Genomic DNA, 26,503 nt, shown 5'->3' with positions numbered 1-26,503 from the left:
TGCTCCCTGGTGATTCTGAATCAAGCCAGAGCGGAAAGTACCTTGTTGGTCTGTTCCTCCTCTTAACGGTTGAAGGGACTACTGTCATAGGAACATGAGAGACTTGCCCAATATCAGGAACTTAACTGTTCCATCCCTCTTCCCCCAACTGCCTTCCACCTCCTTCCATGTGTCTTGCGAATTTCATTTTTAGAGTTGGTTATGTTGATTTATAGTGTCTTGTGAATTTTTTTTTTTTTTTAAACAGTGTGAACCTGATGTACTTTCTCTTTTTAGTCCTTGACCGAATGCACCAGTTCCCTCTTAACCTTCCACCACGGTCTTTTGCCAGATTACTCACAGAGTTTGCCTCTTCAGTTTATCGCCACTATCAGTAGTTTGTACCAATGTTTGTGTCTTTTCTCAACATCTTTAGATTGTGCATGTATTTTATTTACACTATGAAGGTTGGTCCAGATTTTCAGGTTTTTTTAGATGCCTTTGTGGGGAACTTAAAAATACACTGAATCTCTTGGATAAGCCTTTGGTAGATTTGATTTCTTAGTTTTAACATAAAAAATCCCTTTTTATTTCCTCAATCTTATAATCTGACCATTAGTAAACAGTGGTTGTAGGTGTTTATCTCAAAAGTTTCAAAGACCAATTAATATTGCAAAGGTGCCTTTGCATTGTGTCTTGCCAGAATAATCGGCACCATCAGGCCATATGCATATGAAAACGCTAATTTTGACAGGAGCAACATGCTGGGTACTGGAACTACACAGATTGTAACAGGCGTAGTGAAAACCCTTTAGGATTAGCAGAAGTTGTTCACAGCTTCACAGTATGGTCATTCTGGCTCCACGGGACCAAGACAGACTGGGAATCTGGGCACAGGGCAGTTTGGTGCAAGAGCCTTCTTTGCCCCATTATGGAGTCAGATGCGTCCCCATATTCTGAGAACTGCTGAGGTATTCATCCTGAATGAACAGAGATGTAGTTTTTCAGTTTTGTGAAAGGCCATAAACACATGTGGGAAAGGAAGTGTTGGGAGAGTGCAGCCTTTGAGGGGGTATTTTCCACTCTTTATATTATAGGGCTTCTTGACAGAATTCACAAAGCACCTCCTCCTTAGGACAAATGTTTAATCACCATTGTTTGCTTACTTCATATGAAAGATACTTAAATTCCTTTCCATAACGGTCAAGCATTCTTTTCTAGTTAAAGATTCTAATTCCTTTCATTCTTAGGAACTTAAAGAATTGAGTCTGACTTACAAGTATAAAAACTCAGATGCTGTGTGCATGTGACCGAGAAACACATGTAAACTTGGGCTGTCCTCTCCCTTAAGCGGAAGGATTTATTGGGAGACCCGTCACTTTAGAAGCTAGGTGGTGAATTAATTTTGTGGTTAGCAGTGTCTTTAGCTTAACGTTGTCATCCTAGTTTTTCTTGGCAAGCAAGAAAGGGGTCTCAGCCAACGAGTGCCGGCCATAGCTCTTTCGGGTGGTATTTAATGCGATGCATGTTGTCTGTTTTAGAAATAGAGTAATCTTAGGCTTTCTCTCTTATCCGAGCCACTGCTGCTTCACAGTGCTACTGTAGGAAAAGATAAGTTAGAAGTTTTTGGTTCTTTTAGTACTCTGAGAGTTTCATTTTGTTCTTACACTGCATAGAGATACCTGGCATGCAACTGGGCTGAAATTGTCAAGTGGAACAAATAATATGTGTCACCTGCAAGGGATGGTTGTGAAGCATGCGGTTTTCTAAGACTGAATGGTTGAGAGCCCAGATACAGTTTCTGTTTTGCAGGCACTGTGTACATTCAGTCTTCAACCCAGAGTTGTGTTCCAAAGTGGAACTCAGATGGCATTTATGGTCTAGATTCAGTATTATAGGTGGTGGGTAAGTTCCCAGCCGAGGCTGAAGAAATCTGTTTAATTCGCAGCACAGGTTTTTCACCTTTTAATGGTGATAGTGGAGTCCTGTGAAACAGAGGAAAGGAACCATGTTCTACCCCCACCAGCCTATGCTGGCATCTGGTGGCCTCCTGCCCCGGCAGCCCTCCACAGGCTTCATCCTCCTTTCTTCATTTGAAGCTTCGACTCCCCCTGGTTAAGCTGATCTCTCCTTCAAAATAGTAAAGCAAATGGTTCAAATTCATTTCTACTAATGTGTTCCTGGATGGCCACAGTCACTACTAGGCTACCACTGTTAATCAGTGTTAGGATGACTGTGGGCTTTAATTATGTTATTTTCCTCACATCCCTTTACCCTTTCAGAGGTACAATATTAATATTTTTATTGTTATTGTTAATTTTTTTTTTTTAAGATTTTTTATTTATTTATCTGAGAGAGAGAATGGGAGACAGAGAGCATGAGAGGGGGAGGATCAGAGGGAGAAGCAGACTCCCCGCTGAGCAGGGAGTCCGATGCGGGACTCGATCCCGGGACTCCAGGATCATGACCTGAGCCGAAGGCAGTTGCTTAACCAACTGAGCCACCCAGGCGCCCCTAATTTTTTTTTTTTAAAGAGAGTGTGGAGCGGGGAGAGGGAGAGAGAATCTTAAGCATGTTCCACACTGAGCGCAGAGCCAGACTCGGGGCTTGATCTCACGACCCTGAGATCATGACCTGAGCTGAAATGAAGAGTCAGATGCTTAACCAACTGAACCACCCAGGCACCCCAGTATTAATACTTTTAAAAAGGAATATTCCTATTAATAGATCCTCTCTCTGAAATTTTGGCATTCAGTGAGCGCAGCAAGGTTTCAAGGAGAAAGTTGAACTAAGGCATGTGGGATCAGGGAGAGCCCATATAGAGAGGCTAGCTCTGATACCTGGAATCAGGAAGAAGCTTTGCCTGCTTTTGAAAGGTTCTTCCTGTTACCTCTAAAACAGTTAATCTGCTAAGTTTTTTTTTTCCTGAAATATTCATGATCCCTTTTTCTTTCTCTTTCCTTGTGGAAACCACTCTTGAAAGGGTATTAAGTTTTAGCAATGACTTGGTTTTTCTGACCTTTGCGAAGTGGATCAGGGCAGGGTAATGTCTGTAAATTGGGTCGGCTTGTACTGGCCAGAGCTAGGCACTGGTCTCTATATTCCTAGTCCCTTATAAACTCTTACCAAAAGCCCCTTCAAACAATGAGAAATAATTGACCTCTCTTTTTTGTTGTTGCCTCTTTGAAGGGTTTGGATTGTCCAGTTTCCAAGAACTCATTCAAACATTTTTATGTATTAAGTATTTTATTTGCTTTTTTTTTTTTTTTTTTTAGATTTTATTTATTTACAGAGAGAGACACAGCGAGAGAGGGAACACAAGCAGGGGGAGTGGGAGAGGGAGAAGCAGGCTTCCCGCCGAGCAGGGAGCCGAATGCGGGGCTCGATCCCAGGACCCTGGGATCATGACCTGAGCCGAAGGCAGACGCTTAACGACTGAGCCACCCAGGCACCCCTATTTTATTTGCTTTTAAAATGTGTAATAGTTTAAAAAATGTTACAAGCTTCCTGTAGCCCTCAAGTGTATAACTCCTTTTTTTTTTTTTTTTAAGTAGTATCTACGCCTAATGTGGGGCTCAAACTTACAACCCTGAGATCAAGAGTCGTGTCTCTACCAACAGAGCCATCCAGGTGCCCCTCACGTGTATAATTCTCGATACTGAATTCCATGTGGGGACTGAGCTCTGTGGGAGTTGAGAGGACAAGGTGTTGGAGAGTCAGTATTTATGGGACATGGGGTTGAGGCCCTAAGGGTGTATAAAATAGCACTTGGCTGATTTGGAACAGGTGTAATAGAGGAGGAGGAGTGTAAGATGGATAGAGGAAATGGCCAGATTGTGGGAAGTCATGGTAATAGAATATATATCCTATGTATGTAAAATATAAATATAGTTTAGATATGGAGTTACAAAGGTAAATGAAAATGTAATTTGTGGGTGTCACTAGTGTTAATGATTTCTCTGCTAATATGAATTATATTTTGGGTTAAATGAATAGAAATTTAAAAATAAATATCTGTATGGAATTAATTTGTGTGCCGGCCATAGCTCTTTCGGGTGGTATTTTTTGTGAAAGTAAACACTAATACCACTATCTTTCACATTCCTTAAAGGCAGAGAATAGCCTACATTTTCTGTGCCTCCATTCCCAGCATGCTGCCTGGCACACAGTAGGTGTCCAATAAATGTTAGTTGAATAATTGAATTTCAGTTTTATGTGATACACTTGTGATAGAGATGGTCAGTCTTCCCATTTTACTAGAAGATGAAAGTAATGAAGGGGATGTTTTCTGTGGTGTGGAAGGATTACTAATTGTAAACATTTGCTTATTAAATTATTTAACGGTAATCCAACCCCATAATTTTCATTATAAATACTGTAAGCAAAGTGTGTGTGTTTATGTACATGTTTATTGAAACATGTTTTATTTGCAAAGCACATTTTGGAGCTCTGGTTATTTAGAGCATGAATTCTGATGAAAAACGGTGACATTACATATTGGTACTTCATTGCAAATTTACTTAACTGACTTCTTGAATAAGTTGAAAATATTGGTAGCTTGGGGGTTTTAGGTCTTTGTTTTGTAATTTGGTTAGCAGCTTTGATTTTAGAAGCAATTGAAGTAACATCCCAGTGGAAGCATGCTTTCATCTTGTGAGTTTTTGATGAGATATGAGAAGAACCATAATTTGTATCAAGATGAGGATTTGAAGTTAAGGTAGACATGGAAAAAATTGAGCTTCCCTTTCCTGTCTTTCTCCTCTCAAGTTTCTTATCCTTTAATGCACTGACTGCCTGTTAAGTGGATCCTGAGGGGCCTTCAGGCCAGCCCCAGGGGAATCACGGAACAGCTATCAGCCCTTTTCAGGGGCTCCTGGGCTCCAAGGTTTTAATGTGTTTGCCTTCATTTGACTTGAGAAATTGACAAGAACTGGGTAAATTAAGATAGGGCAAATCGTGTACTGTTCCAACTGTTGAATCATTTGGGGGTTCATTTGTTCATTTTTTTGAAAAAGATTTTAATTTATTTGACACAGAGAGAGAGCACACAAGCAGGGGGAGCAGCAGAGGGAGAGGGAGAAGCAGGCTTACCGCTGAGCAGGGAGCCCCATGCAGGACTCGATCCCAGGACCCTGGGATCATGACCCAGGCCAAAGGCAGACATGTAACTGAGGCACCCAGGTGCCCTCATGTGTGCATTATTAAAATTTGAAAAACCATAGGCTTTGGTTTATATTAGTGATGCGTGATCACAAAAAATTTGTTTTGTAATTGTGATATGTGATCACAAAGAAAGAATTGTTTTGTAGTTGTGGTAAGTGATCATATCATAAGAATTGTTCTGTAGGGGCGCCTGGATGGCTCAGTTGGTAGAGCATATGACTCTCTCTCTCTTTTTTTTTTTTTTAATAGAGCGAGGGCGAGAGAGGGCGTGCCCACACAGGGAGGTGGGGAGGAAGAGGGGGAGAGAGAATCTTAGGCAGCAACACACCCAGCAGGAAGCCTGCTGTGGCTCAATCTCACAACTCTCAAGATCATGACCTGAGCGGGAATCGAGTCAGACGCTTAACTGATTGAGCCACCTAGGCGTCCAGAGCAATTGACTCTTGTTCTCATAGTCATGAGTTCAAACAGCACATTGAGCATTGAGCCTACCTTTAAAAAAAAAAAAGTTTTGTAATTGCATGTGTGTGTGTGTGTGTGTGTGTATTTCTGGCAGGTTTTAGAGATTACTACTAACTATAAATGTAGGTTTTTTTGCTTGTCTCTTATAAATGCAGTCTTTTAAAAGAGTATTAGGGATGGGAAGCCCCCTGATCTTTATGCTAGTTTTCTACCCAAAATGCTTTAAAGAGAATTCTTCCTACTTTCTTTTGAGGATTCCTCCTACTTTCTTTTGAGGCATATAGCATTTCTCTTTTAGTTCTGTTATGCAGTCCAGTTAATTTAACATAAAGAATTGACTGTGATTTTCTTTTCAAATCTTCATACAGTTTGGAAGGAAAATAGATTTGGGGGTTGTGTTATAGTTTTGCCAGCTAAGGCTACTAAAAGCTTCTTGTAATAGAATATTCACTCCCAAAATACTTAGCCCAACTGTTTCCTCCTCAAAGAGGGCTTTATTTGTTTGTCTCACTTCCCTGGAGGTATTTTCATTTTATTGGTGAAATGGGATGTATGATGTTTTTTCCTCAAGAACTGAGGTCTTTGGAAGGTAGTGGGTGGTGGGAAAGTATTTATTTGCTAGTAACTGCATTTTCCTCAGTGAAGTTACACCTTCCTGTTTCTTGTACTTTGTTGTAGATATTGCTGTTCTGTGGGGTTTTTGTCCCCTACTCCTTTTGAAGAGAGGTGTGCAGATAAGGAAATAGTTTGTATTTTTACCCAAAAGGGTCAGACAAAATGATTTGCCCTAAGGTGGTAAGATTTTAAGAGTTATACTTTCCTATTTCTATAGGATGTCTGAAAATTCTGGAGACATAGATTTATATTTAAATAATGTTAATTTCATTTTGAAATTGCATGCTCAATATGTTTACCTTCAAGCTCTGGGTATGTTTGTGGGCAGAGTACCTTAATTTTAAAGCCATGACTCCAGTTATTAATCTGAAAAGGGACAATAAGTAATTTGAATTTCTTCCCTATTTTTTTCTCTGTTCAAACACCCTACTTGTAGAGAGAAGGCTTTTTTTTTTTTTAAGGTTTTATTTATCTGTCAGACAGAACAAGCAGGGGGAGAAGCAGGCAGAGGGAGAAGCAGGCTCCCCGCTGAGCAAGGAGGCTGATGCGGGACTCGATCCCAGGACCTTGGGATCATAACTTGAGCCGAAGGCAGATTCTTAACCAACTGAGCCACCTAGGCGTCCCAAGAGAAGGCTCTTTGAAGCTACTACTAAGAGGTGGTTCTTTTCCCTGGCTCTTGACTCCTCTGTGTGCACTTCTGCATCCCAACATTTGTCACAGCAGCACATTAATGTTAGTGTGAATATTTGATTATGATGTGTGTCTTCCAGCAGATTGTAAGCTGCATGAGAGCTAGGGCTGGGTGTCCTTGCTCAGCATTGTGTCTGCCATGTCTAGCATGATGCCAAGCACATGATCAAAGCTCAATAAATATTTGAATAAATGAATGATGAATGACAAGGATTAAAGATCTACTCAGCATTCACAGTTGAGTGTATGTGTTCTATGTATAACGCTGTGAGTGCTAGTAACTGAGTTCTCAGTGAATTGTGTGTCTTTTATTAGAGGGTTGTGGACTGGATCCCAATGAAATAAGCATTTCGTATCGATTTGTAGGCTTCAGATTACAATAGGATCCCTAGAATAATAACATGGTAGTTGCCCATTTTGTAGATGAAGAAACCAACAGCCGTAAGACAAAAATGATTTAGTGGTTAAGTAACTGTGTCAGGATAAACTTGTGTCTTGCATCTAAGCCAGAGTTTTCCCACTCTATCTCACTGTTCCCTTGAAACATTGTTAGGAGTATATGTTTAGTCACTGCCCAGGGTACAGGGTATTAAAAAGGGAAGACAGATTCTTTAGTGAAAGGTGATTACTTTGTTTTTTGACATTGCTAGCTTTGCCTATGACTACCCTTATGAAGGTCTTCATAAAAATGTCTTTTAAAACCCCCCAAAAGATCCGGGAATCCAGTAATTTCATTTCCTGGTACAAGTTTAGTGGCAAAGAATTATTAAAATTTTATTACAGGAGTAATTCCGTCTGACTTAGTGGGAGAAACAGACTTAGCAAGTTTGAACAGTCATACAGTGTGCTTTTTACCAGTTGTTGATAAGAGAAGTAGGTCATAGGTATAGAGAGTATTTCAAAACACATACATCATTAATTTTTAAGTGAGATTGCTGGGTCAGTCATGTCTGTAAAAGTTCTGTAGTTGCTTTGAGAACTCTTGGGGTTAATTTGGCTCTTTGATGAGAAGAGTTTCAGCTTCTGAGACTAGTCTCCTGTGGTACCCTTGAGGGAGATGGTGCAGCCTCTGAATCCGATCCACAGTGTTCTCCGGGCAGGTAGTGCCTGCCTCTCCGGCTCTGTGAGGGAGGTTTCTTACGCAATTCTTTTTCAAAGCTCCAGGGCTGGGGAGAGGTGATTGTGTTTATGAAGATGCTGGTGATAAGCAGCAAATTGGGAGAATATGAGGGATAGTAAACACATCATCCTTGCACATGATCATAGGAAAAAACTCTCTTATTTTGATAGTGCAGTAACAAAAATATATTTCTGTCATTGAAGAGCCAGAGAGGACCCCTAAAACCTTATAACTCATGTTTTAGCACCTGTAAAATTTCTGTAATGTCATTATTATTTATTATAAGTAAGTTACAGGCCCTGTTAGGGCATCTTTTAGTTGATAAAGGGTCTCTAATTCAAATGTGAGAGTTAATTTGAAGATTTTTATTTTTTGCATTTAGGATCTTTATATGTTGCTATTTTGCTGCTCGTATGCTGATTTCATTTTTAAAATTTTGGCTTTATTGAGCTATAGTTGACATGAAATTGTGAGATGTTTGAAGTGTACCTTGTGGTGATTTGATTTATGTTTTATAGCTCATTTCATTTCTCATCAGACTTCATTTTTAGCATTTTCATAGCTTCGCATTCTACTCCAGATCATCAGTGTTTATGTCACCATCAGGAATCCCTAGCTTCTCTCTGTAACAGGTTCATAAAATGACTACAAAATTGCAAAAGGTAAAAGTAAGAGTTCTTTTCTTAGGAAGCTTTAAAAAGTATAAACCTGTTAGAAATTGTCCTTGATATATGGATTTCTAGCTTTTTATTCATGTCCTTTTGTGCTGTTCTCTTAGACCAGAGAGTGCATAGCCCTCTGGCATTAAGCCTAAGGATTTTCAATCAGAAGTAAAGATTTGCTTCCTTTGGCATGTTTAATGCTGTTTGTCTCTCTGTTTTGAGTGTTTACAACCAGTTTCTATATTTTATAAAATGTGAGCAAAATGCAATTTCATATTTAAAAATTGCACAAACGGGCCAAGTGGAACTGTGAACTGTCGAGGCAGCACCCCCACAAGAGAGCTCTGAGTGGCATATTGGCTGACGTGGGAAAGCCAAATTGTATGTATGATGGGGAATTTATCATTGAAAAAGTATGAAAGTTCAGGGGGTGGAAAGTTGAACTGCCCTGTACTTTGTGGTTCAAGGTCGTTGTCTCTCTCTAGAAGTCTTTTATCTTTGGGCAAGTCACATAATGTTTCTGTGCCGAAAATGAAGGGCCTGGAATTGATGAGCTTTGGAACCTTTTCCACTCCAGGCTTCTGTGAGGACTGAGCCTGGATGCTTCTTGGTGGATCTTACTTGTGTTTTCTTTTTTTTCATTCCTGGAAAGATTTAAAAACTAAAATGATAATGGGTCATTGAATCGAAACAAAGTACATTTATAATTGATGCCTCCTTCTTGGTATCTTGCCTGTTACTTGGATGAATAATGGTAATGGGATGAAACTACTTGGAAGGCAGGAATGAGGGTGAACTCCCTCCCCCCTTTGTTCTTACCATTCTCGATGTCATAATAAATTGAATCAACATCAGGACTGTTCCATACTTGCAGTCAGTTGTCTTAAGTGGTCAGCTATTTTTCTAGGAAAAAAAAACCATTTTTTTTCCAGCACCTACATGTCATTAGTGGAGTCCACATCTCTTTCAGCCATAGCTGCTGTGTATGAGGTCTTTGGTGTATCTTTCTGTTGTGCTTTATAAGAAATGTTGCATGTGGTCTTTTTTCTTCCTTTTTAAAACAGCTTCTATTAAAGTAGGTAAATTAGGCATATTTTTTCTTAGAATGTGTCACATATGAATCTGTTAATTAAGGAATTGGCTGCAGTTAAAATGATTTGTTAGATGAATTCGAGTGTCACTGGTAGATTTTATTTAAGAGAATTCAAAACAGCTCAGCCATCTCATATCCAGAAATGATGAATGTTGAATTTTTGTATTTAATTATAGCACCTCCCGTATTTGCTTTGGGTGGCTGTTCTCTTGTGAATGTGTATTCTTCATAGGCTTACATATTCCATTTTCAGCTTCCTAAAAGCAATTTTAACTGTTCGTATTGCCATTTAAATAGCTGATTTTAGGACATTTGTTTCCTCATCCACAATCTTACCTGTCATTTTCTTTTAAATAATGCATCCGATCTCTCCCACATTGAAAAGTGCCTGCCATTAAAGCAGCAACTTAGAGGGAACATGTTCTTTCCCTGTTGGGACATTCTGGAGTCTTCCTGCGGTTGCTGCTGGCAAGGGAACACTCTGTGAGCACTGGAGTCATTGATGCTCTGGAATAGTCTCAGCAAATGTGCTGGGCAGGATTTTGCTACTAGTAGGGGTTTTCCTGTATGTGTTCCTAGCAGGATGTGTTTCCTTTCATATGAACCATAGAAATACATCTGCTGGAATCTTTAAACAGATAACTTCTCAATAAACAGGAAAATGTCAAAATTGTGGTCATTTTTTATGAGATTGATGGAAGTAGACAGAGAATAGAGAAAATGTAGTAACATTTACTAAGGTGTTTTGAGTGTATTTTATTTGGTACCATTAAGTATAAACACCCTGTCTTGTCTATGTTTTTTCGTCCTAACACCCAACACATTTCTTGTATGGCCTATGAAATAAATTTTCTAGGTATAACTTGGCAGTACCTTAAGACTTTACACTCTCCTAGAGGTTGAGGATTATTAACTGACTGTAATATGCGAGTTGTATTCTGAGTATGATTTTTTACAAACTTTCCTCTGACACTTATAAGTTTGGGGCACCTGGCTGGCTCAGTTGGTAGAGCATGCAACTCTTGATCTCAGGGTTGTGAGTTCAAGCCCCATGTTGGGTATGGAGATTACTTTTAAAAATAAAATCTTTAAAAGAAAGTAAGTCCCTAAACCATAGAGATAGACCTTATTTTTTTTTTTTAAGAATTTTTATTTATTTATCTTGACAGAGAGACAGAGAGAGAGGGGACACAAGCAGGGGGAGTGGGAGAGGGAGAAGCAGGCTTCCCGTTGAGCAGAGAGCCCGATCTGGGGCTCGATCCCAGGACCCTGGGATCATGACCTGAGCCAAAGGCAGACGCTTAATGACTGAGCCACCCAGGCGTGCCAAGATAGACTTTATTTTAACAGCTTGTTCTTAGTTAAGATGATCACTCAACATGTAAAGAAAATTTTTTTTTGTTTCCTTAGATGAGCTGTTAAGTATTGTGAATGTCAATAGTCAGCTTTTAGGTTTTATTTGAAGCAAAAACAGGAGTATATTATCAACTCATTAGAAATCTTTGTGGAAATGTAAATTTGTGCAGCCATTATGGAGGGTCCTCAAAAGATTAAAATTACCTTATGATCCAGCAATTCCACTTCTGGGTGTTTATCCAAAGGAAATGAAATCACTAACTTGAAAAGGCCCATGTACCCTCATGTTCATTATAGCATTATTTATAATAGCAAGAATTGGAAACAACCTCTGTCCTTCAACAGATGAATTGATAAAGATGATGTGGTCTGTGTATATGTATATATGTGTGTATGTGTGTGTGTATATATATATACACACATACCACATCTTTTCAATTCATCTGTTGAATATGTATATAACGTATGTATGTATGCATATAAATATGTATGTGTATGCATATATGATAGAATATTGTTCAGTCATAAAAAGAAATTCTGCCGTCTGTGACAACACGGGTGGATCTTGAGGGTATTATGCTAAGTGAAATGAGTCAGACAGAGAAATACTGTATGATATCACTTACATGGTTGTTTTTTTTTTTTAATTTTTTATTGTTATGTTAATCCCCATACATTACATCATTAGTTTTAGATATAGTGTTCCATGATTCATTGTTTGTGCATAACACCCAGTGCTCCATGCAGAACGTGCCCTCCTCAATACCCATCACCAGGCTAACCCATCCTCCCAACCCCCTCCCCTCTAGAACCCTCAGTTTGTTTTTCAGAGTCCATTGTCTCTCATGGTTCTTCTGGTTTTTTTTTTTAAGATTTATTTATTTTAGAGAGTGTGTGCCCATGGGGGGGTGCGGAGAATCTCAAGCAGACTCCCCGCTGAGCACAGAGCCTAACATGGGGCTTGATCTCACGACCCTGAGATCTTGACCTGAGCTGAGATCAAGAACCGGATGCCTAACTGACTGAGCCACCCAGATGCCCCACTTCTAACAACAACAACAAAAACAAACGAACAAACAAACAAAAAAACCCAGAACAGAACTTAGAAACAGAACAGTGATTGCCAGAAGTTGGGGGACGGGGTTGGATGAAATGGGTGAAGGTGATCAAAAAGTACAGACTTGCAATTACAAGATAAGTAAGTCTTGGGGATATAAAGTGCAGCATGGCAACCGCAGGAAAGATTTAAAAAATTAAAAAAAAAATGTATTATGATAGTCACTGGACAGTCAAGACCTAACCCTAACTCTTTCCTGTCCTTCAGTATTACTTGGGGACTTGGGCAGTAGAGATGACTGCCCATGTTTCTAAAGTAGGGGTTTCAGGGCGCCTGGGTGGCTCAGTCGTTAAGCGTCTGCCTTCGGCTCAGGTCATGATCCCAGAGTCCTGGGATCCAGCCCCGCATCGGGCTCCCTGCTCGGCGGGAAGCGTGTTTCCTACTCCCCCTGCTGTGTTCCCTCTCTCGCTGTGTCTCTCTCTGTCAAATAAATAAATAAAATCTTTAAAAAAAAAAATAAATAAAAAAATAATGTAGGGGTTTCAGGGGCACCTGAGTGGCTCAGTCGCTTAAGCGTCTGCCTTCAGCCCAGGTCATGATCCCGGGGTGCTGGGATCGAGTCCTGTGTTGTGCTCCCTGCTCAGCAGGGAGTCTCCTTCTCCATCTACCCTTCCCCCTGTTCGTGATCTCTCTCTCACGCTCTCTCTCTCAAATAAGTAAATAAATCTTTAAAAATAAAATAAAATAAAGTAGGTGTTTCAACTAAATCCCAGAGAGAGCATTTCATAGTTGAGCCTCTGCTCTCAATGTGTTCTCACATTGTCTTTCAAAGACATCAGTTTTTATTACAATGAAAACCATTTTGGGATAGTCCCAGTCTTGTTAGATTTGTGGGTAGAATGATAACTTTCATATTATAAGGCCTTAAGTAAGGTTTGTAATTCCTACATTTTGTGGAAATTAAAAACCACGTTGCATTTTCTCACATCTAAAGTCAGTTTATTTTGAAATTTGTAAACATTTCTTTCTTTGATTTGCTTAATGGATGACTTATTGCTACATCTTCTCCCTCTACTGATGCTGCTGATCCTACAATTGCAAAGAAAAGGCCCTATGCATTTTTAAGAGTTTGTACTTGAAAGACCTAATGAGCAGGCAACTTCTCCAAGGTTGGACTCTGACAAGAAATTTAAAATTATACCTAGTATTTCCTTGGACTTTGTGTCTATTGTATTAGTTTAGGATTTTTTCATTTATTCTTTTTAATTTAATTGAAAATTAGATTTCTTTATAAAGTGTTTTAATTTTGGGGGATACTTTAGTTGTATAATTTAGGATAAGATTATTTAACAAAAGAATTCCTAAGGTTGGATGATATGACGTCTTAATTTGGAAATTCATAGCTGAGCATTTAAAAAAACAGTGAAACACTAATGCCATTTGATAATGCAGGGGAGTTGAGAAGTTGAGATAGATCTTATTTTTTCCTTTGGGGGGAAATAGAAATATAGTAAACACTGTGCTAAGGTAGGAGAACATAAAATTTTGTAAAGGGTTCATGATAACTGATGCTAGTTCTCTTGCGTGAAGTTATACTCTTGGCCCAAAATCAGTAGGGAATTGATTAGCTCTCTTCCCCTCAGGTAGAGAAACCTATTAGGGGACTCTTCAATAATTAATGGCTAACATTTATTGGACCGTGCTTACTATGCTTCAGAGTCTATGCTAGGTACTTTGCAGATATTTTTAAAAACAGCTTTGTTGAGATACACAATTGATCCTTGAACAACATGGAGGTTAGGGGCACTGACCCCTTGTGCAGTCAAAAATCTGTATATAACTTTTGACTCCCCAAAAACTTAATATTAACAGCCTGCTGTTGACTGGAAGCCTTACCGATAATATAAACAGTCAATTAACACATATTTTGTATGTTAAATGTTATATTCTGTATTCTTACAGTAGATAAGCTAGAGAAAAGAAAGTGTTACTGAGAAAATTATAAGGAAGAGGAAATACATTTACAGTCCTGTACTGTATTTATTGAAAAAAATCTGCAAGTGCACCCATGCAGTTGAAACCCATGTTGTTCAAGGGTCAATTATAATTCACATGCCATACAGTTCACCCATTTAAAACATACAGTTCAGTGGTTTTTAGTATACGTAGTCACAGGTATGTACAGCTATTACCACAGTCAATTTCAGAACATTTTCATCACTTCAGAAAGAAACCCTGTACTTGTTAGCTGTAACTTTTTATTCCCCTGTTGTCATCTTCCTTCCCCACCCCCTGCCAAACAACCACTAATTTACTTTCTTTATCTGTCAGTTTGCCTATTCTGGACTTTATATGAATGGAATCATAATATGTAGACTTTTGTGGTTGGGATTTTGTGATTTATTCAGCATAATATTTTCAAAGTTCCTCCAAGTTGTAGTGTGTATTACCACTTCATTCCTTTTTATTGCTAAATAATATTTCACTGTGTGGGTATACCACATTTTGTTTTCCCATTCATCTAATGAGGCTCCAACCTATGGGTTGTTTCTTCCCTTTGGCTTACTGTGAATATGCTGCCAAGAACATTCACATACAAATATTTGTTTGAATATCAATTCTTTGGGGTGTATTTCTAGGAGTGGATTTCTGGGTCATATGGTAACTGTTTAATCATTTCAAAAGCTGCGAGACTGCTTTCCAGAACAGCTCTACCATTTTATATTCCGCTAGTAGTGTATGAGGATTGTGATTTCTCTGTATCCTCATAACACCTGTTAACTCTCTGACTTTTTGATTCTAGCCATCTTAGGGGGCATGAAGTGGTATTTCTTTGTGGTTGTGATTTAAATTTCCTTAATGACTAATGATGTGCAGTATCTTTTCATGTGCTTATTGGACATTTGTATATCTGATTTGGAAAAATATCTATTCAAGTTCTTTGCTCCCCTTTAAATTGGATTATTTGTCTATTATCGAATTGTAGGAATTCTTTTTCTTTTTTAGGATTTTATTTATATATTTGACAGAGAGAGAGAGAGCACAAGTTTGGGGAGTGGCAGGCAGAGGGAGAGGGAGAAGCAGGCTCCCCGCAGAGCAGGGGAGCCCGACCAGGGACTTGATCCCAGGACTCCGGGATCATGACCTGAGCTGAAGGCAGTCGCTCAACCAACTGAGCCACCCAGGCACCCGAATTGTAGGAATTCTTCTATATTCTAGATACAGGTGCCTTATCAGATATATGATTTGCAAAAAATTTCTTCCATTCTGGTGGATTGTCTTTTCAGTTTCTTGATGGTATCTTTTGAAGCACAAAGGTTTTTAACTTTGATAAAATCCAGTTTATCTTTTTATTTTGTTGCTTGTGCTTTTGGTGGTGTCATATCTAAGAATCCTTTGTCAGATCCAAGGTCATGAAGATTTACTTCTGTGTTTTCTTCCAAGAGTTTCATAGTTTTAATTCTTTTACAATTATGTCTTTGATCCATTTTGAATTAATTATTTTGTATGGTGTAGGTCAGGGTCCAACTTCTTTTGTAGTGGCTGTCCAGTGGTCCCAGCACCTTCTGTTGAAGACTTTTCTTTCCTCATTGAATGGTTTTGGCACCCTTGTTGAAAATCACTTGACCAAAGATGTATGAATTTATTTCTGGACTTTGAATTTCATTCCATTGGTCTATTTATCTGTCCTTCTTGTCCGTCACTGTCTTGATTTTCATTGCTTTGTAGTAAGTTTTGCAGTCAGAAAGTATGGATCTTCCTAATTTGTTCTTTTTCAAGGTTGTTTTGGTTATTTTGGGTTCCCTTGCAATTCCATATGAATTTTAGAATCTGTTAATTTCTATGAAGTCAGCTGAGATTCTGATAGGGTTTGCATTAAATCTGTAGATCAATTTGGGGAGTATTGCTTTTTTTTTTTTTTTTTTTTTTTTAAGTAGGCTCCATGCCCACCGTTGGGGGCTTGAGCTCACAACCCTGAGATCAGGTGTCCTGTGCTCTACCAACTGAGCCAGCCAGGCTTCCTGGAGTATTGTTATGTTAATGTTAAGTCTTCTGATCCATTAGCACTAGATGTCTTTCCATTTAATTGTGGTCTTTAATTTCTTTCAACAGTGTTTTGTATTTTTCAGTGTACAAGTCTTTCACCTTCTTGGTTAGGTTTATTCCTAAGTATTTTATTCTTTCTGATACTGCTGTGAATGGAATTGTTTTCTTAATTTCATTTTCAGATTGTTAAGAGTGTATAGAAATACAATTGATTCTTGTGTATTGATCTCTTATCCTTCAACCTTGCTGAACTTCTTCTAATAGTTTTTTAGTAGATTCCTTAGGATTTCTATATGTAAGATCATGTCATCTATGTTCAGAGATAGTTTCACTTCTTCCTTTCCAATCTGAATGCCTTTTATTTCTTTTTCTTGTCTAATTACCCTGGCTAGAACCTTTAGCACGTTGCTGAATAGAAATGGCAAGAGTAGACATCCTTGTCTGGTTCTTGATCTCGGAGAAAAAGCATCTTTCATCATTAAATATTGTGTTAGCTGTGGGGTTTTTGTTTTAATCAGTTTGAGGAAGTTTCCTTGTATTCCTGCTTTGTTGAGTGTTTTTATCATGAAAGTGTTGGATTTTATCAAATGCTTTATCTGTGTGAGATGATCATACGATGTTTGTTTTTATTTGATTGATATGTTACGTTATTTGATTTTCAGATGTTGACCCTACCTTGCATTTCTAGGACAGGTCCCACTTGGTCATGGTGTATAATCCTTTTTATAGGTTGCTAGATTTGCTCTGCTAGTATTTTGTTGAGCATTTCTGCATCTGTATTCATAAGACATACTGGTGTAGTTTTCTTGTGATATCTTTCTTTGATTTTGGTATTAGAGTAATACTGGCCTCATAAAATTAGTTTGGAGGTATTCTCTCCTCTTCTGTTCTTTGGAAGAATTTGTGAAGAATTTGTGTTCTTTAAATATTTGGTAGGCTTCGGTGGCAGTGGTGAAACCATCTGGACCTGGGCTTTGTCAGATGATTTTTTAAATTATTATAGGTATCAATCCCTTCACTTTATAGAAGAGGAAACTGAAGCTCAGAAAGGTTAAGTAATTCTCTAATAAGTGGCAAAACTGATCTTAATCTGAATGACTTTATGTCAGGTTCTAGGATGGTAACAATAGCTGACATTTACCACGTAGTTATGTGTCTCTAACCATACAAGGTGCTCTGACATATTAATCTCCTGCTACAATCCCCACACCAAGTGCTCATTTAATAATAGCTTCAACTTCATATGTATCATACCCGTTTTCAGATAGAGAATCTGACACTGACTTGCCCTATTGAACCTTGGCCAGGAAGTACATGATACAGCTGTGCTTCTCACTCACAAGGCTGTCTGACTCTGGAGCCTGCCCTCTAAATTGCTTTTCTCTGTTGTGTACAGCAAAAGCATCTGTGCCACATGTGGACAGCTGAGCCCAGGTCAGGTTTGACCTTGATTGTAAATGGGCTCACACTGTCCTTCAAGCTGCACTTGGACATACCTGGCTTCAGTCAGCATAGTGCTCTGGAAGTACTTTTTCTCACTTACTCTGTTATGTAGCTAACACTCTTCTCCATGGTTGTAGCAAAAGAACCTGTATATCATTCTGACTCCATGTGGTTAGGATGAAAGTAAGTTGTCACCATGTGCAATATAGAAATGACTTTTAAAGGTATTTTAGTATGGACATCAGCCAGCAGATTTGCATAATGTCTTTCAGTGAGGACATTCAGAGCACTTTATATGTTTATATGTATTTTCATGTTTTTGGTGAGATTAGATGGTATCTAGCCTATTTGAGTAAAGAGGGAAAATTCTATTTTTTAAGTTAAAGGCCCTCCTCAAATGTCCATTCACATTTCAAAGGAGGCACAAAAAGCTGACCTGATGCCTTGTGTGGGTGGAGGGGCTGGTTGAGTGGTGGAGCTCACAGAGGGAGGTTAGGTCTCATCTTCCGCACAGTGGGGTGGGTGGTATCTAGGCTAGGCCGCTGATGTTCTGGGAGCCCCAGGAACAAGGGCTCGAGGCTCCACTGTACAGAACCAGATTGTCAGTGGTACCTGCTCATATCTGTGCTCATCTGTGCTTGGTGTTGTCTTATCCAGGGCCTGCAGCCTGGCTTCTGCTGAGGCTGGCGTGGGGCAGTCCCCTCATTGTGCAGCACTGGAGGGAGCGTATCTGAGTGTCTAGCTGCTCTTAATTTAGGCTTTCAGTCAGTTTTCTCTGCAGCCTGTTTTCCACATCCCTGTCTTTAGAGATAGACAGCTTTTCTTCTGAGTGCTCTGGGGTTTCACAGTGGGCCTTGGCAGGCATCCTTTTGTGAGCCTCTCCTCCTGAGGCACTCAGCTGAGTGGAGAACATTCACACCTCAGTCAGTTACATGTGCATGATCGCTTTCTGTCTTCCCAGATTTTCTTGTCACGTTTATTCTTTTTTTAAAGATTTTTTTTTAAGTAATCTGTACACCCAATAGGAGGCTTGAACTTTTACAACCCTGAGATTAAGAGTCGCACTCTCCACCGACTGAGCCAGCCAGGCACCCCCACATTTGCTCTTTTGTAGGCTTCTTTCCAGTGTTCTTTCTTTTGTCCTTTGGTGTTACCTACTTTTATTCCTTTATTGGCATTTTATTAGGATTTCAGGAAGGAGTGGAGATAAATGTCATTTGTATTTCTTTTGTAAATTACCTCTTCGTGTCCTTTGTATAACTTTCTATTGGGATTTTTATGTTTTAAATCTGTAAAAACTTCATATATGAACAATAACTCTTCGACATATGGTGCAATCCTTCCTTCCCTCTCTCTTAACTTACTTTTGAAACACTTGCTGGAAGATACCGGTGGGGATTCCAGCTTCTGCTAACTTGTACAGATTGTTGTATATCGGGAAATGGATCCTGAGACCAGCTGGCTGTACATTAACTTTTATATGGATGTGATTTTCTTTTGGTTTTCACCACCTCATGGAAGCTGTCTTATCTATTCATACTTGAGAAATACTCATGCTGTTTTACAAATGACAGACTCTGGCCAAGTGGAAGCGAATCATTTGCCATCTCCTCTACCAGATACTCTAAATATATGGTCCTGGTAGTCAGCTGGAAAGGTCTGGCAGCAGCTGGGCTGAGGAACACGGGTGCTCAGATGCCTGCCAAACGTTTGTTGCCTCAGCCCAGCCACATGCCCCAGGCTTGGAAAGAGGCCACTTTTGCACATGCCTTGGAAGGGTAGGAGGCGGCCCTGGCAAGTATGAATGATCTCCCTCTGCACTTAGCAGTGGGCCCAGGGCCACGAGGGAGAGAATCCGAGGGAAGGAATTAGCAACAGCCCACCCTCTGTCCCATTTGGCATGAGGAGACAGGTGTTAACCTTCCTGCATGCGTGGTGATCAGGAGTACTGGTTTTCTGCTGAGTTGTCAGGTTTGACCATGTTCCATTTCCTCTTACGTTTTCTCCAGGCCCCATTTATCCTAGCCAATATGAACAGGATGTACTGCACATTAGCAGACAGGAAAATTATATTGGTTGCAGTTTAGGAAACCTGGATCAGGTGAGGCCTGGTGATCCCAAAGCATGAAGCTTTCAGTGCACATGTCTCTGGGATACCTAGTGGAATTTGGAGTCTGAAGTGACCCATGAGGAAGCCCAGGAACACCCGGCTTGGTGTCACTTCCCCTTTCCTAAGTCCCCTGATTACTTGGGAAATGGCTGTGGTGAATGATCAGTTCTGACATGAAAACCAGCCCTGGTTTCGTTTCCCCTCCCTTTTTCCTTTCCTCTGTCTGACTGCTACTGCTATAATCATTCTGGAACTTTCTCAGGCTGGTTTACTGCCACAGTTCAGCCAGCACCTTGCTTATAGCTTCTTCCCATCTAATATGTCCAGTATGCTACTGTTAGACCTCTTGTCATCCTAAATAGCACTTTTATCACATTGCTTTCTATTTAAATCTTTGCTGTTCTTTTCTAAGACCTGGCTTTTGACCTGTCTGCTGTCTTAGTCAGACTCCTGCTAACGCTTAGCACCAGAAGTCTTGTTCTAAGTTGCTCTGATATTATTCCTATGTTGGAAGGCTTTTGAAGACAAGGATGGTTGCTTATGTCTCTTGAATTTGCCACTACACATAACCGATCTGATGGAAACACTCTTGTAAGCAGGCACAGTCCTCACCAAGGAGTCAGTGTCTGGGGAAAATGCTTAAAAACTGAGAAATTACCTTGGCAGACTGAGGAAAAAGCCACAGTATCATAACTTTTGGGGGGATTTGCTTTAGCTTCAAATTTACCAGTTAACTTCTCTTTGGAGTTTCCTTATCTATGAAAGGAGAAGGTTGGAGTGAATTATTTTCAATTCCCACCCAACCCTGAAAGGCTAATTTTCCTTCATTTTTTGCTTTGATCTTTCTCCTGAAAATAAAACTGACGAGCTGTTTCTGGATCTTGAATTTGGAGCTTTTCATTTCTTTGTAATTCTTTCCCTGACGCATTTTGTTTTCTCTGGGTATGTGCTGCTAAAGGAAATTTGGGTTTGCCATTTGGCTACTTTTTAGGAGAGCAGACAAAATGCCATATTCTGATTTTTTTTTTTTTTTCTGCTTGGATTTTAATGTACTTTTTGCTCTTCCACAGACACAATGAGGCGAGTGGTACGACAGAGCAAGTTTCGGCATGTATTTGGACAAGCGGTGAAAAATGACCAGTGTTATGATGACATCCGGGTTTCTCGAGTGACCTGGGATAGTTCCTTTTGCGCTGTCAATCCCAGATTTGTTGCCATTATCATAGAAGCGAGTGGGGGAGGAGCGTTCCTTGTGCTCCCTTTGCACAAGGTAAGTAATCTGACTTTTCTATTCTTAGATACCCTCTGGTAATCTTGATTTATTTCATAATAGATTGACTTTGAAGATTGATAGTTCACTAAGAGTTGTGATTGTGGAGACCATTAGACTCTGATGTAACTGAGGTTTATTCCACACACTTCACTAACCACATCAGTTTTTCTCTAACAGAATCATTAAACAAAATGGTGAACTCTGTTCTGGGTGTGCCTTACCTGGATGAAGAGATTATTATAATGATGCTGTGAGTATGGGCAGGCACAGGCATTTTATGATTTGGTTAGTAATCATCCACTTTTCACAGAAGTTTTTTCAAAAAGTGCAGTTTTTAAAAGGAGCAGAAAATTTTTTTTAAAAGATTTTATTTGAGAAAGAGCATGTGTGCAAGCAGGGGGAAGAGCAGAGGGAGGGGGAGAGAGAGAATCTCAAGCAGACTCCACGCCCAGCGCAGAGCTCATCATAGGGCTCCATCTCACAACCCTGAGATCATAACCCTAGCCAAAGTCAAGAATCTGACGCTCAATTGACTGAGCCACCCAGGTGCCCCTGGGCAGAAATTTTTAAGTTCATCTTCTTCCTCTTCTTCTCCTCCTCCTTTCTTTTCCTTCTCCTCCTTCACCTGTGAAGTCATGAGGACTGAGACTTTTTGATTTTTTGAATGGTAAATGGGATGAAACCTTAAGAAAATGTCCCCAAACAACACAGGTTTTAAATCTGGACAAGACTAAGTTCCAGCATAGAATCTAAGCAGTGCAAATAAGTGGTACAAATAAAGGATCTTTACTGAAAGTTGTTACGTGTGACCTTCAACCTTACTGGGCTTCCCAGTCTCCTGACTTTATCCTTCCAGGGAGCCGTCTCCAGTATGGGGGAGAAGATAGGAGATTTGTGAATTTCTGACTGTTCTTGAGTATTGTAGATGAAACTCAGCACTTGCTTTAACAGGAAATCCCAGGATTGCAGATAAGTGGGTGGTGTGAAGAGAGAGAGCAAGGCTGGAAAGAGTCTTTTTCTAGTTGGCTTCTAAGAGGAAAATAAGTTAGATGAGTCCTGAACTCTAATGATAAGGGCTTAGTACCGGTGAGGATGCAGGTGTTGGGTCACATTACAGCTGTTTCCATTCTGCTAACATTGGGTCTCCGTGAGTCTGAGCCATGTATATTAGGGGTACATCTCATCATAACGGACTGTGTGTTTCTGAACATGGTTACAGTAAAGTGAATTTCTGTCAAAGTATTGTTTTCCATTATATTTTGATGTTTTTTTCCTTGGGAAAATTCTCACTGGGAAAACTTCCAATTCCCCTGTACTTTACTTTCTCTCAGATACTCATGACTGACTTATTTTAACGTCTGATTTTTACTTCAGTGGCCAGAATGATGTGATATTATACAGTAGGACCATCACACTACAGAAATAGTAGATGGATACCCTTAGGGAACAAATTTGATAAGTGTTTCCAAACGTACTTTCTTACTGGCAGAGTTGTTGATTATATTTTAAAGGAGACTCTTTTCCTTCTCATTCCTTCATTGAAATTTAATTTTCTACTCAGATACTTTTATTTCTGTGGAGAAAATTGCTGTTTAGTGGCAAATAATACATTACAGTATTACAACTGCTTACCTGATTCTAGAGTGGGAGTTTGAATTTAATGTCAGTTGCATGTGGTAGGTTTTACGGTGGCCTTCTGAGAGGAACACCTCAGCTTGTCAACCGACATCAGGCACCGGAGCACCAGGATGTGTTTTGGAGTTTGAGTTTTTATTCTCCCTTCTATAGACTGAGATACATTTAAGACTGACTTATTTATTTACTTATTTAGCTCCAAAGAAATGGAACAAGCCAATTAAGCCCCAAAATAAACTTTTGAATGGTTAATCTTCCTCTGAGTTCCTAGATAGTTCTCTTCAAGTTCCACATCCACAAAAGGCTCTGTGAATCCATCTTTGCTTTTACAAACCACAGGAAGCTTTGAGTTTCATTTATATCATGTAAGGGAGACCTGTATGCAGTTCCTAAGCCAACTGGATCTTATGATTTGGTTTTTGCTTGCGTTAGTATTTTGTTCTTTTACCAGTTGTATAGGAATTAAGGTAGAATAACTTGCTTTAAAAATTGCCATGTTTGGAAGAAGTGTTAGTTTTTGGAGGAGCCTCAAGGGTCATTTTCCCAGACTATAATACGGTCTATGTGGCTTTGCTCCTTAAATATTAATTTATTTTGGAGGAGGTGACATTGGCATAAACTAAGCGCAGCTATTGGAAATAAGGCCAGTACTTGGTGTTTAATGACTTTTATAATTGATGGGTTCACATGTACTATGTGGGATTTTGTGTATTAAAGTGTCTGTATTTTAGCCCTTAGGGTCAGTGTGGCATAGAGAAAGAACACGGGTCTGGGAATTGGGGAGCTGGGGGTCGTTCAGTCCTGGCTCAGCCACAGACTTGTAGTAGGACATGGATATGTCTATCCTTCCTACAACTTCAGTCTCTTGACAGCTTTGAAATAGTTTTATAATGAGGTGCTGCTTTTGTTTAAAGCTAAGGAAAACCAAATTCTTAAATATAATAGGAAGTGATGCTTGAAACTAAGATTGCAGGAAATGATGCTCTAGGTGTGTACTGGACTCCAGTGTGTGTTAGCAGTCTGGGATTCCTCTAAACATGAATTGTAGGAGATGGGCATGGTTTTTAATAGCCATCTCAGAGACTTCTATTAATGCCCCCTACCCCTTTTTTTTTCTGGTTATAAACAGGTGAGTTTTGGTGATGCTCTTGGGGCTCTCTGTACATACTAATACTGAATATGCATGTATTGATCTTAAGATGTATTGTGACTCTTCCACAAAGCTTCCTGTTTAAAAACATGGCCTTCCATGAATTTATCTTCAAAGCTAGTTAGTGTCAGCAGTAAATAGGGCTTATTATTGCTACTTCATGAGGTTTGTGGTTAGATTCTGGGAAAGTCGTATCTCTGTGGACTTAAAAAAAATTGGAAAGAGTAGTAGGGACAAATACATTAAAATACATACATAGCAAGAGGCAAGCTTAGGAATGAATGTATATTTATTTTAAGTGTGTGGTTTATGAGGTTTTCGTTAAGAAGGTTTTATTAGGGAAAGTGGGATTGTAGGAAGTCACTCTAGAGGACTACAGAAGGTACTCAGCCCTGACGTGGGGTGATTTAGATTAGCACACGTGGTTCAGGATCTCTTTTGTAATGCTCCCATCAAGCTGTGGCATGCCATGCTGTCATGACTTTCAAGGTGTGGCTTAATACATTTTCTTATTATTTGGTCTTTCAGAGGATGAATAACAGCAGTCTTGCAGAACAGAAGTTGGCCTTGTGGTTTTGGCTGTAGGGATTCCCCCCACCCCAACAATTACACAGGCTGCCTTGTATCAAGAACATACAGGTTTTAGCTCTCAGTGCACTCACTATACCGTGTGGGCAAGAACAAGCCTCTCCTGTGTGGAGTTAGCCGCACTGGTGATGGCGGATGAGGCATTCCCATCCCTGTCGTGAAGCATGGTGGCTTATACACACCAGTGTTTGTGGGAAGGTGCATGTATGTGCATGCACATACACACTAAAGCTTCAGATCACAGTGAATCTGTAAATCCTAACTTAAAACAAGGGTGGGGGGAGTTGGTTAGAATTCTCTGCTCTTGATCTCTTAACATTCACTTAGGTGGGGGCACCTGGGTAGCAACTGCCTTCGGCTCAGGTCATGATCCTGGAGTACCAGGATCAAGTCCCGCATCGGGGCTTCCTGCTTAGCAGGGAGTCTGCTTCTCCCTGTGACCTCTCCCCTCTCATGTTCTCTCTCTCTCAAATAAATAAATAAAATCTTCTAAAAAAAATTAACTTAGGTGGAGGATGCAAATTGCTTTTTCCCTTCCTCCCTTGACTATTCTTACTTTGGGTTATTGGAGTGATGGCTGATTTCATCCTCCCAGTAATTGCCTCTGAGGCAGCTCTGCTCTGGGCCAGGGTGGGCTGGGTGTGGCCAGGCCTCTGTTACCCTTTTGGGTAACTATCCCCTCTCCTTCTAGCTTCTCTGGTATAGCTGTGCAGTACCTTCTTGCACACAGTTATGTTTCTCCCATTTGTTTTAGAAACTGTATGTAGGCATACTGTGACATGGCTTTATTTATGTCTGTGAACTATCTTTTCAACTCATCTGGTGGTCTTTCTCAACTAGAGTTTTGTGAAAGAATTCAGTCCTACAGAAAATTATTTCAGTAAATATTTTCTTAGTTCTCTCAAGGATGGGACATGCTATGCCTTCCAGATGCATAGGAGAGAAATTAATTCATTACATGTATTTGCTGCCTTAGAGCATTAGGACTTATTTTTAAATCTCATAGAACCTGGGTTGACAAGGGCTGCTTTAGAGTGTTATTCTGTCCTATTTATTGAGGAATAAATCTTGATTCATTTCACTCAGAATTCTAAGTACCTCTTCTTACTGTTCAGTATCCAACTCAAATGTTATCTCTGATTCACTGAGTCAGTGAAAATCATCTTTTGGGTTCCCTTAGCTGCTTGTCCATGCTGCTGGTACCACATCCTGCACCATCACATTGTACTATAATTCTTCTCGTAGTCACTTAACAGATTAGGGGAGGATGATTACAGTTATATTCTCTTGATCTCTTGACAACAAACCAGATGGCTGTTTGTGTGGTAGATTTCCAGGATGGCCTCCAGTGATTGTCACCTCCTTGTATTCATGCTGTAGTGTGGTTTCCTCCCACATTAAATAGGGTTGAACTCTGTAAACACTGGGATATGGTGGACTTGATGGCGTGTGACTTCTGACACTAGGTTCTGAAAGCATGTTGGCTTCCACTTTCTCTCTTTGGGAAGCACCATGTTTTGAGGAGACTCAAGCAGTTCTGTGGAGAGGTCCACAGGACCTCCCGCTGATAGTCTGCATCAACTGACCAGTCCTGTGAGTGAGCTGTCTTGAAAGTGGATCCTCCCGCCCCAGCTGACACATGACTCGTAAGAACCGTGAGCTAGAACCACCCAGATAAGGTGCTTTTGAACTCCTGACCCTCAAACTATGAGACAATAAATGTTTACTGTCTTAAGCAGCTAAGTTTTAGGGTAACTTATTAAGGAGCAATTGATAACTGATTCATGTATTCTCAGAATATAGCACTTGGCTCATCATGTTAGGTCACGCAATGCATAAATAAATGAGTTACTTACAGTGACCTAAAAGCCCTTCTGGGAGTCCTAGGCACTCCTTCCACATATCTCTTAAACTATCTATACAGATGTATAAATATATATAGGTATATAACATTCTTAAATAAATCTTAAATGAATGATTGAGGGGTTCTGTACAGTAGCAAGAGAAAGTTATATGGCAAGATTTGGTTATCCTATGTTCCGTGTTATTATCATATA

At 39.8% G+C, this 26,503-nt stretch overlaps 1 protein-coding gene across 2 annotated transcripts in view; it reads left to right on the top strand.

The window, feature by feature from the left end:
• CORO1C (coronin 1C) overlaps positions 1-26,503 on the top strand; it is a 75,306-nt gene that overhangs the window by 7,659 nt on the left and 41,144 nt on the right. For both annotated transcript variants that reach the window (XM_032397959.1, XM_032397960.1), the window contains exon 2: positions 20,871-21,070. In XM_032397959.1, the coding sequence (XP_032253850.1) occupies positions 20,876-21,070 (195 nt within the window). In that variant the 5' untranslated portion in view covers positions 20,871-20,875. The remainder of the gene's footprint in view (positions 1-20,870; positions 21,071-26,503) is intronic.

This window comes from Phoca vitulina, unplaced genomic scaffold (genome assembly GCF_004348235.1).
Source record: "Phoca vitulina isolate PV1807 unplaced genomic scaffold, GSC_HSeal_1.0 scaffold108, whole genome shotgun sequence".
NCBI lineage: Eukaryota > Metazoa > Chordata > Mammalia > Carnivora > Phocidae > Phoca > Phoca vitulina.
This window is presented reverse-complemented; position numbering and strand designations above follow the sequence as displayed.